Source organism: Pelodiscus sinensis, chromosome 1 (genome assembly GCF_052426305.1).
Source record: "Pelodiscus sinensis isolate ZL-2025 chromosome 1, ASM5242630v1, whole genome shotgun sequence".
Classification (NCBI taxonomy): domain Eukaryota; kingdom Metazoa; phylum Chordata; order Testudines; family Trionychidae; genus Pelodiscus; species Pelodiscus sinensis.
In genome coordinates this window covers 315,450,823-315,462,845 of record NC_143052.1, presented here as the reverse complement: position 1 = coordinate 315,462,845, position 12,023 = coordinate 315,450,823, and the positions used below count along the sequence as shown (strand labels likewise).

The following is a 12,023-nucleotide window of genomic DNA, read 5'->3' as shown; positions in this document are numbered from 1 at the left end:
AGTCCTCCTGCCCCCCATTGCTGCCTCCTTTCGCCCCCATCTGATCCCCAAACGGCTCCTCAGGGATTATCGTCCCTCCCTGTGGGATTATTCCCGAGCTGCCCCTGCTCCGCGTTCTTCCTTCCCCGAGGAATTATCTCCCCTCCCTGTTGCAGTCCGCATTGAGATGGGGGGGGGAGGTGTTGGTGCAAGAGGATGGGTTATAATAGCCACAGGGCTGTCACCCCACTAGGTTTTGTATTCGTACTGCAGGCTGAGGGAAATCTAGGTGTGGGGAGGGGTGTAGGGGGTTACATGGCAGAGGTAGGGCAAGGAAATGGCAGCAGTCTTCTTGTGAGTTAGGTCTCTGTGTGGTTACCTTAGTAAACAGTTTGGAAATCACTGTTCTAAGACCTTGGATTCACACGTGCAGTCCTCTCTAAGAATTGCATTTGCTAAGGCAACTGCTTTTTCGTTTGCTAGGTGCAATGCACCTTCTAGGTGTGTTTAAAGCAATTTTTGTCATTTATTCTTAGTTATAAATAAAGCTGTCAAATGGATACAGCATGTTTAATATAAATGTGAGGTCCTTGCTTCAAGGATTGTCTGAAAATGTAGCTAAATATTTAAATTTTTTAATAAGCCATTTACAATTTTAACTTCCACAGGACAATAAAACTGTACAAGATATCGATGAAGCTTGGTGGATAGCTGCTTTTAATCTTGAGCGCTTAAAGTCTGCTGAGAAGGTAGAGTAAAGATCCTTTGATTCAACTTCACATATTTTAGATATTTAACATCAAAGTTTCATATTACTTCAGGTTACAGTGGAATTGTGTATCTTATCACAGAAAAAAACCATATCTGCTCTTATCATTATCTTAGTCTGTGATCTTATGGTGCCGACCATATCTACATCTACTGATGAACTCACTCACTTTCAGGACCTGTTTAGAAGAGTGGTGGATGAGTTCAGTATTACTCTAGAGGAAGTGTCGGACACACACCATGAACTCATGGACAAACTACAAGCCATTAACTGTCTCTAAAATAGCACTGCCAATTTAATGCAACCATCATGCAATCTGCACAATCTATCTGGCAGATGCTTGTCACTATATAATGGCTACAAACAAGAAGAAAGATCACATATTGCATCCCCTTCAAGACTACAGAGTACTTCTTTACACATCTGACACCTAGCTCAAAAGTGGTAGAGACAGCCAACCAAAAGAACAAATAACAGTTCAAGGCTGTCCCATCTGACAGAGATAACAAAAGGGTGGATACCTTCTTCCACCCTGCAATATAGGGGGGCCAACTACATGGCAAAGTATGAGCTCAGAAATTAGGCAAAAATGTACATGTTTATTGATGCCATTCCTAAGGAAAAAACAATTCCAGGCACTAGTCTCAGAAGGACAATTAATCTCCCATACAGCTCTGCAGGCCACCCAGGATGTTGTGGACATTGTCATGCACCCTGCATCCTGATTCTCCTTTTCTTCATTCCCAAGGGAGATTCAGAGTACAATAGAGGATCTTTCATTTGATGAGCACAAATTCTCTTCACGGTCAGCACCAATGAAGTCCATTCCATGAAGGACTCCCCCAACCTTCTGCTCCCCATCCTGCACCCCTGCTGCAGGTCACAACCTAAAACCGCTACACATCCAGTCCTGAACCCATACCCCCTCCCAAACTCCATACTCCAATCCTCTGCCCCAGGTCACAACCCCCTCCTGCCCTAGGTAACAGGCCAAACTCCTGTATACCCTCCTGCACCCCCGCTCCAGATCACAAGCTCCTCAGAGACCCTACATCCTTTCCTACATGCCACCTTCTGGTCAGAATCCTTGTCTCTACCTATATCCATATCCCCTCCTACACTTCAGTCCTCTGCTCCAGGTCACATCTTCCTTCCAGACTCCACACCCTCATTCCTCACTTCCCTGAGCTTCCTTCTGCACTCAGCCTCCATCCCAGACTCTACACCACCTCCATTAATATCATGCCAACAACCCACCAATGATTTTGAAACCACTCTGCCTACACTTGACTTCTTTTATTTGAACAGAACAAAACCCTTCTGACTAATGCCTAAGCTCTCTATCTTCACCAGTCTGCCATCTTCAAGCAGAGATTCTCTAAGTGGATCACCGCCTGTAAATGCCTTTGCTACCAACTGAACCAAGTCAAGACTCCTGACCTATATCGGCACATACTATATGATTTATCTCCACGTCCATTGCCTTGCTGACACGTGCAAGGTGGCCACATGGGTATTGAACTTTACATTAGCACACCATTACATTCTGCTACAGGTCACTGCATCTAACATCAGAATGTGCATAACTGTCTTATCTATGGTCTTTCTGCCTGATGTGAAGCCCCTATCTTCCTAGCTGATACTGCATGAAATAACCTGGAGTGGAGCACTGTCAGGAACATCTCTCAAAGGATAAGAAGTTACTTACCTGTACAGTAACTCACATTCTTAAAGATGAGTGTCCCTGTGGGTACACCATTACCCACCGTCCGTCCTTCTAGTTTGGATCTTAACATCACTCTGTTATAGAGAAGGAATTGAGTCCAGGTTGTGAATGCACTGTTTAAACCGTGACAACTTGTGAGACAGGCAGAGTGCATCTACTGACCAGACAGGTACTGTTGTCAGAATTTCTGATCAAAGGCACTGGGATGAAGCTTGACTGGGGTGGAACACCCACAAGGACATTCATCTCAAATAATGTTAGTTATTGCATTGGTAAGTAACCTTCTGTTGGCTATACTACAGACAGCATGCAACAAAAGTTTACAGTCTGCATTTTTATTGTTAGCTATATACAAATGGCCTAGTCTGCAGTTAGAACTTGGCATAGCTATGACACCGAATCTTACTACATAACTTTTAATTCCAAATACAAATTGAACCTCTCTAGTCCAGCACCCTCAGAACCTGACCAAGCCAAATCAGAGAATTTGCCAGACCACAGGAGGCCAGTATTGTCTAGCAGCATTGCCAACACTTCCACTGCTTATTGAGTTCTTAGGATACCTTTAGGGGTAAATTAACAGCACAGAACATTGGGAGGCAGGATTGCTGTCTGTAAACAAAGTTTATGGAACCATGGGAAACTTGGCCAACCCCATGAAAAGTCGACATCCAGCTAACTAAAATCATGATACACCACAGATGTTGCCGGGCTAGAGAATGCTGGACTAGAAAGGTTCAACCTGTAAATGTCTGTTCCTATCTTATAGTAAAATCTTGTAATTCACCTACTCAGAATTGTGGCCTTTAATGATTTTTCAGCAAAAATTTAATAGTGATGTGCCATCAGGGAGCTGTCAAGTTACTAAGATGTACTCTTTCAAATTCTGCTTATTAAATATATTGTTATAATACTAATCTTGTGGATAGTCAAATTGTCTTACTTAGGTAAGATGAACCAGTGGTTTGGAAATGACAGTAAGTTGAGCTTAAAAAGCCTGAAACAGGTAGTATGTGCTCCGTGTATCTACCATGCCTAGCACAATGGGACCCTGGCGCACAACTAGGGCTCATGGGTGCTATAATGCTATAAATAATAATCTTTTTTCTGAAAGCCTAAGAAGTGGGAAGAATTCACTCTGATAAGGCCTGAAGCTGCTATGTGAATAGGGAAGCCTGTTAACCTCCAGGGGACTGAAATATAAAACGTTGTGTTAACTTGAAAAGAGCAAAGAATGACAGAATTGCAAATAATAGAATTCACACTTCATTGCTATTGTTGTAGACCAGGCATGCCCAAAGTCCGGCTCGTGGGCCAATTGCGGCCCGTGTTCTGGTTTCATACGGCCCCACAGGTAATTTGGCAATATCTATCTTTTATGGCCCCCAACGAATCCATATGTATTGAGATGAATACATTGTAAAATCTCAGTTAATGTCAGTTGGTCTAAATCAGTTATAAATATATTTGGACACAACATGTATACTTGGTGTTATGTTCCTGTTCATATTTTTTGAACTTAAAAGTTGACAGACAACCTTTATTACCAATAATATGTAATGTACTTTACAATGTTCCTGACATATATTTCAGCTTCCTGGATTTTTTTTCATCTGGCCTTCAGATATGAAAGGCAGAGTGATTTAACACCTGTTTAGATTTGTCATCCATGTGACGAAATGAAAAGTATGCCGTTTGCAATAAACTTTGCATAAAATAGTTAATTTGCATTTAATTTTAATGGTTCAAAGAATGTCAGGCAAAATGGTCGGCCCTCACGCATGTTCACTTCATCAAATCTGGCCCTCTTTGAAAAAAGTTTGGACACCCCTGTTTTAGACTCTTTGCAAGCTACATTTGGTTTATGGTGTTGAGGTTTTCTTTGCAGCCATAAGAGCTAGAGATTTACTTTATCAATAAACCCCTGAGATTCTGGAAAACAAAATGGTAGCTTCAAAGAGATAATTGTATAGCATTCGTGTGCATGTCAGTTATTTTCAAGCACAGTTCCTTACATTGACGTGCCTCTTGTCCTCCCTTTTCCTCCCTGTGGGCAATGCCAACAATACAGAAATTGTACCACTTTAACTCTACCAGTTATAGTTGAAGCAGTACAATCCTGCTACTGTAGATGCAGTTATATTCATATTGGTGCTTTATTCAGATATTAAGGAACCTTCTACTGCAACAACTGCATCCACAAATACAGAGGTTATACTTGTGTGTGTATCTTGGGGAGAAAATATTACACTCCTAACTGAAATATTTGTACCATTACAAAAACTGTGTATAGACTAGTTCAAAATCTTCGGTTCTTTTAGATTTGTTTATCCTTCAATGTTCTTTGTTTTCACACTGACTCTGAAATGTGTGTATGTAATTGTTTTTTGCCTCTGACACTGATAAACATGTGGCTTATTTTGCATAAATTGGAATGACTAGGCATTGATTTAGTTATCTTTTAAAAATGAAATAGATGCTGAGATATTTGGAATCCCAAGTGAAGCGGGAAGAAGTCAGGATTGCAGAGATTATGGATAAAAAATTTGACAATCTTATTGCTTCTCTTCAGTCAAGGTAAAGTTGTGGCCATAGTCAAGACAGACTTGTATTACATTCAAAGAAATAAGTTTAACTGAAAATATTGGAGATCTTAATGTATTTTTAGTACTTCCTGTGCCAGCATTTCAGAATACCTTTTCTCGTGAATGATATTTTAAAACATACACAGAAACATGTTTTATGTTTCTGGCTTTGTTGGAAAAGACTAGTATATACCTTTTTTGTTTTTGTTTTTGGTTACTATTTACATTTTTATATTTTGTCATAACTTTCCTGAGAAACTTAGGAGTTGGAGCAATTCATATTTTTGCTGTTTACGTTTTATTGTTCTGGTTGCTTGTAACATATACTGCAAATGTTCAAACTGGGAGCAAATAACTTTGAAAAAAGAGAAAGAAGGCCTCATAGTTTTTACACTCAATTATTTTGATTTTCAAATGATCTTTTGCATTGGAATGTCCTTGTTATTTCTAGAAAACTCTTTGGAAGAGTAAAATAGAACATGCTCTCAAAAGTGAACCTTAAGCTTCAGCTTTCTCAGTGCTCAGTTGAAGTGTGTGGAAATATACAAGGGCTGGAATGGAGTATTCTCTCAAGGATAGCAAGGAAGATTAAAAAGCTTACTTCCAGAAAACACAAGGGCTGCGTCTACATTGTGCTTTCTTGTGCAAGAACATATACAAATGAGGCACGACAATGAATATCGCCACACCTCGTGCATATTTAATGAGCTGCCATTTTTGCGCAAGTGGCTTTTGCACAAGGAGGAGTAGTCTACACTGCTCCTTCTTGTGCAAAACCCCCCTCTTGCACAAGAGCCCTTCTGCCGCTTATTTTCAGGCAGAAAGGCTCTTGCGCAAAATGGGGGCTCATTAAATATGCAAATGAGGCATGACGATATTCATAACTGCCTCATTTGCATATGTTTTGCACAAGAAAGCAGAATGTAGATGTAGCCAAGTAGTTCCAATGGGTGCCCCACTCTAGGTGTATCCATGTCCCTGTGTCTCAGGTTTAAGATTTTAGGCAGTATTGTGCATTTGGCCTACTAAGTGCCATGCCCTGCTTCCAAGACTTTATAGCACTGCCTGAATGAGCCACCCTCAGTTCCTTCTGAGCCACCTTTGGCTGAAATGGAACCTCAGCATGTCCCATTTGAGAGTTAATTGTTTATATTTTATTTTCTATTTTAAGCTAACAGGACTAGCTCATAATTTCCTTTAATTAATACTGCCCTCTTTTTTCTTTTCTTCAACTTTTTCCCTTTATTTTGTATTTGCAATAGACAAATACCCCTCCTTAGTTCCTTGTTCTTCTCTCTTCTCTGGAGAAGTAAATCCTGGAAAGGGTATGCCCAGCTCATCTTGGTTTAAATATTGCCTCTTTTGCATCCTCCTCCTCATACAACATTTCCTGATTAAGCCAATTCCATCAATATCCTCCGATTAACCCTCTTTCTTGGGTAGAGAATTTACCACAAAGAAACAATCCCCAACAAAGTTTACCATTTTGTTATTGACTGATTTACAATTGGGTACCTGAGACTGCAGGCTGCTCAGGTACTGGTACTGCTAGTAAGCCTAAAAATCCTAAAGGCACAGGTTTGGAAAGATTGGTAGCGTTGGGGCAGGGGAAAGTCATGGAGAGCCTGGTACTAGTACTTTTAACCCCATAGAAGACCAAATATCTACTGGCAATTCATCAGTGTGCAGAAGACACCCTGTACCATTGGCTCCTTCTACATCAGCCACTCCTGCTTAGCATGTGATACTAACTGCTATTCTAGTATCACAGGAATTTCCTTTCTCTAAAGACTTACTGGTCTCAGAAGTGCCTGACTTCCCCTAATTGGCATTGACGCAACCTCAGTATCTGCCACATCTTGGTCCTCTGACACATGTATGGTACCAAGGGAATCTCCCTCAGCATCTATAATTGCTCCACTTCTGTCAAGCAACAATGAAGAAGATGATAATTTATCTTCAGTTTCTGTGGAAGGCTCCCTTTTCCAATCCAACGAGCAAGCTACTCAGAAACCTTTACACAACTCGTTTGCCTCCACAAGAGACATAGCCCACTCAGTTTGTATGAAAATGCTTGGGTTTTCCCACTGATACTGTCAAGTCACAGGGCCAGGGCCCAACAGGGTTGTGGATTCGTTTCAAGACAGTCGATTAGGGATAGATAGTTGTTTTTATTAATCTCACTACGTCACTACTATTACAGGTTTTATACTGCCAGATGGATACACAGCTACTGCAAAGTAATATGCCAATAAGCACAGGCAAAGTAATACATAAGAGTAACAGGCACTTGGAAATGTTTACACCTCTTCAGGTCTGCTGGGAGTCCTGTTCAGTTACCTCGCACCAGGCCATAGTGGACGTAGCTCCGGCTGGGGGACTCAGGGCACCCTCTGAGGTTTAGGTCCCTGGAGAGACTGAAGGGTGTGACTCCCAGTGATCTTATACTAAAGTTGTTTACCGGGTGTGCATGTACCTGGCTCAACGCCATTCTTACCACTTTCATGAGCTGAGACCGAGGTCAAACTTGTTTACTGCTCAGTAGTTTCCCAGCTCAAGGCATGGGTTAAAGCTGATAAAGCCCAGCTGCTATTTGGGCTTACAGGGTCCCAGGCTATACTAAGCTGGGTCCCGCAGGGATGGAAACTTACATCCTAGGCCTGCTAAGCTGCAGGACCCACATATGACTTTTATGTGACACATGCCCTTTGCACCACTCCAGTGGCTGTACTGGGACCTATGGTGTCTTCTGGGTACCAATTCTCAAGCATCCCTAGTATTTTGGGATAGAGGAAGGCAGTCAACTTCATTTTATCTAGAAGTTATGATCCACAAGAAAGGTTTGAAGAATTAGAAGTAGTGATATTAAATCCTATTTACTCAGTTAATCCGTTAAAGCTAATGTTTAACCAGTTAAGTAGCATCCTATGGGGTTACCGGCTCTTCATAGGGTACTACTGGCTTGCCAGCCCAAACCATGGTGGGCCTGGTAGGGCTTGGGCTGCCCTCTGCCCATGACAGGCTGTAGGTGGGGAGCTGTTCCTTGGTGTGTCTTAACCATTACCTGGTGAACACCCTGTAATGATGATGCTTACCATTAACCTGTTAACTATTCACATCCCTAGTAAGTGAGGCCAGACAAAGATTATTCCAAATACCAACATCTCCTCTTCATTCTATCTTGATGAAGCAGTCATGTCTCCTCAACACTTCTGGCAGGCAACTTCAAACAGTTTTAAAATCTCATTAAGGGATTAACAGATTTCCCATGAAGTAGGTCAGTTGCCTGGTGCTCCTGCTTCCACCTTAGTTAGTGGGCTTTTGGGGTTCAGATTCTTGAAAAGGATACAGTGATCTGGAAAGCTTGAAAACTACTTCTCTAGATGGACATCAGACTGCATTATGTATTGCTAGTGTGCTCAAGACCTTCAACTTCCTTCTGTAATTCAAACTTACTCCTCAAAATCTCTTTGTACTTTCATAGGTTTCTTAAAAAATGTTCCAATCACAGAAATATGCAAAGCAGTGGCTTTGGACATCTGCTCATAAATTTGCTACATGTTATGCAGTCACATGTCATATATTAATAACATCATATTTGACTGTCACAGCCTCAATATTAGGCTTTCCTCCATAGCTCCACACTCCATTAGAAATACTGACGTAGAATAACCTCAAATGGAGAACCCATAGGGGTGCTACTCAAAGAAGGGGTTAGTCACTTTTTTGCAATAACTGCTGTTCTTCAAGATGTGTACCTCTGTGGGTGTTCCACTATCCATGCTCTTTCCCTCTGCTTCTAAGCACTTCAACAGTTAACTCAATGATAGAGAAGGAACTGATGACATTTCAATCAGGCATATTTACACTAGGAAATTATTTTGAAATAACTAACATTGACTTAACCCCTGATTTTAACAGGATCGATCAAAATAGCATATCCTCACTATGGGGAAGCATCAAAATTAGAATTAGTCCGAAATAGCACATCTACATTGATTGGAGCCTGCCTCAGACCTAGAGCTGCTTGAAGGGCACTAAGAGGCTGCTTGGACAGGCAAGCTGCAATGAGTGCTTTCACGAGCTTCTCTTTATAACCACGTCTCACAAGCCACTCCTCCATTGCCTCGCCCCTTATGGGACACAAAAGGGATGCAGTGGGCATGTGCCTTCTTGCACTCTGGTTGCCCTTGAGGACACCACAGCTCTCACAGCATGGAGCCAGAGCTGCTACAAAGCGGTGCCAGGCTCGCAGGTTTCGTTCTGGGCCTTGTGCTGCGCCTCATAGTCTAGTACTTCCAGACTGCCTGCATCTTGCTTCAGCAGAACAAGGACCTGCAGGCCCTGCTCACCCAGCTCCTGCTGCTGTGCATGCCCCTCAGTCCCCTGTATCCTGTGGAGCACCACTTCTGGCAGTGGGAGATGAGTTAAGACTGGTGGGACCACATCATGCAGGTATGGGGTGATCAGCAGTGGTGCAGAACTTCTGCATGTGGAAGGCCACCTTCCTGGAGCTCTGTGAGTGGCTCACCCCTGCCTTCAGGTGACAGGACACCCACATGTGACTTGCTATCCCCATGCAGAAGTACATGGTTATAGCCCTCTGGAAACTCACCATGCAAGACAGCTACCTCTCCTTTGGGAATCAGTTTGGCATGGGGAATCCACAGTCATGGCCGTGCTCGTGGACGTAGCAAAGGCCATCAACTGTGTTGCTAAGGAGGTCATCATCCTGGGGAATGTGGACAGCTTTGTCTCCAAGGGCTTCCCAATTGTGGGAGTGAAGCATAGATGGCATGCACATCCCCATCCTGGCCCCCAACAACTATGCCTCAGACTTTATCATCAGGAAGTGGTACTTCTCCATGGTGCAGCAGTACCTCGTGGATAAGAAGGAATGCTTCACCAACATTAATGTCGGATGGTTGGGAAAGGTGTGTGGGGCCCGCATCTTTCGGAACGCCTGCCTGTTCCAAAAGATGCGTGCCAGCGCTTTTGTCCCAAACCACACCATCAGAGTTGGGTAGAGTCCCATGCATAAAATCAGTATCCTCTGCATTGCTGTGCTTGACTGGGAGCAGATGCTGTCTGGGTGCAGGCATGAGCCAGTGCCGTGTGTAGCACTGCTGTGTAGTTCTAGACCCCACAACTCCTTAGTGGTGGCTTGTCATGGGAAGTTGTCCCACCACGGAGGCAGGAGTAAGGTAGGCCTCTCCAGGAACCTTGTGAGAAGGACCAAGGGGTTCCTGTGTGAGAGCATCATGGAGCTGAGTGCTCTGGACTGGTGCTCCTTGTGCACCCACGTGAACAGGGTATTGTGTGGCTCCATACTGAGTAGGCTGAGAGAGGAGCATGCAGCCCATTCCCTGCCCCTGTGTGTAGATAGCAAAAAGTCCTGAAGTGCCCTCCCCGGGTTCCTCTGAAGCCTGGTGGCATCCTGGAGGGTTGGAGGGGGACCAGCTCCAGAGTGAGGAGCAGGCCTGGCTGGTTGGCATGGTCGCCTGGCTTTAGCCACCTCGTCTGCAACACCTTCCTTCTAGAGGCTGATGCCAGATGTGCCCTGGCTGGATTCCATGATGATGGGGGTGGGGGATGATGACCGGCCCTCCTCCCAGGATGGCATTTAGCCACTCAAAGTAGCGGCAGGTGTGCAGTGCCATCTCAGAGTATCCACTCTGCTCCCTGGAGCACTGTGATCTTCATCCAGACCTGGTCCTGGGTCTGGTTGTGACCTTTCTTGGCCAGGCTGGCAGAGATCTGGCTGTAGACTTCTCTTCCTGGTGTGGCGATCCAGGAGGTTGGTCTCTCTCCTCCCCCGACCCCACACATACACACCTCAATGAGGTCCAGGATCTCCATACCAATCCAGAGCTCTCCTTGTGTCCTTGGGATGTGGCAACAGGAGTGCTGGCAACCATGGAAGGGGTTGAGTGAGTATTGGGATCACTTATGCGTGTCTCAGATGGTGCTGTCTTGTAGGGGGCTTTCACAGCCCGCCACATGGAAGAAGCCCTTCTCGTGCTACAGGGACTTTTAAGCTCCGCAGAAGGATGGAAGCCATGGAAGTGCCAAGTATGGCCGCCAAGTGTAGCCAGAGCAGTCAGAGCTCCAGCTGAGAGAGGCCAATTATTTCGAAATACAGCAACGAAGTGTCCACTTTACCACTATTTTGAAATAACTATTTCAAAATTAGGATTATTCCCCGAGAAAAGCAGGATTTCGAAATAAGCAACCAGTTATTTTGAAATAATGGGATTGGTCGTGTGGAAGCTCCTTTTATAAATTTGACCTAAGGGAGGTTATTTTGAAATAATACCTTATGTAGACCAGAGCACTGGATGCATCTAGATTGTAGGTTTTTTAAAAGTCGTTTTTACGATAAAACTTTGCTTACATCCACACTGCTATTTGATTTTCTTTCAAAAGAACATCGAACGCAGGGGTTTTTCTGACATTAGTAAACCTCATTCCACGAGGAAGAATGACTTTTCCAAAAGAGCTTTTTCAGAAAAAGGTGTGTGTGGACACGGAAGAGGGAGTTCTTTTGAAAGAAGAGGAAAGAAGAAAAAGCACAGGTGCCCTGGTGGCCACTCCATCCATAGTAATAATAGCTTAAATGTGAGAGAGTGTTGATGCTATCTTTCAAAAAAGCAGACCGCTTTTTTGATGCGCTTTGGCAGTGTGGATGCTCTTTTTCAGAAGTTTTTTTGGAAGATCTCTTCCAGAAAAGCTTCTTCCAAAAGAATCCTGCAGTCTTGACATACCCACTACATAGCCTAGAGGGAGAGAATGAGATGAGGAGCATGCATGTGCAGGCCAAACAGACACTGTTTCCTAAAAACTCCAATCGGAGGTGCATGGATTCGTATTTTCCTTGAAGTGGAACATCCATAGAGGGAAACATCTCAAAGACCTTCACTTACTGCACAAAGTGAGTAAACCTTTCTTACTTTTTTTGTTTTAA

The 12,023-nt window shown here is 43.5% G+C and overlaps 1 protein-coding gene across 2 annotated transcripts in view; it reads left to right on the top strand.

The window, feature by feature from the left end:
- RNF17 (ring finger protein 17) overlaps window positions 1–12,023 on the top strand; it is a 218,453-nt gene that overhangs the window by 7,284 nt on the left and 199,146 nt on the right. For both annotated transcript variants that reach the window (XM_089775614.1, XM_089775613.1), the window contains exons 3-4: window positions 648–728; window positions 4,951–5,051. In XM_089775614.1, the coding sequence (XP_089631740.1) occupies window positions 648–728; window positions 4,951–5,051 (182 nt within the window). The remainder of the gene's footprint in view (window positions 1–647; window positions 729–4,950; window positions 5,052–12,023) is intronic.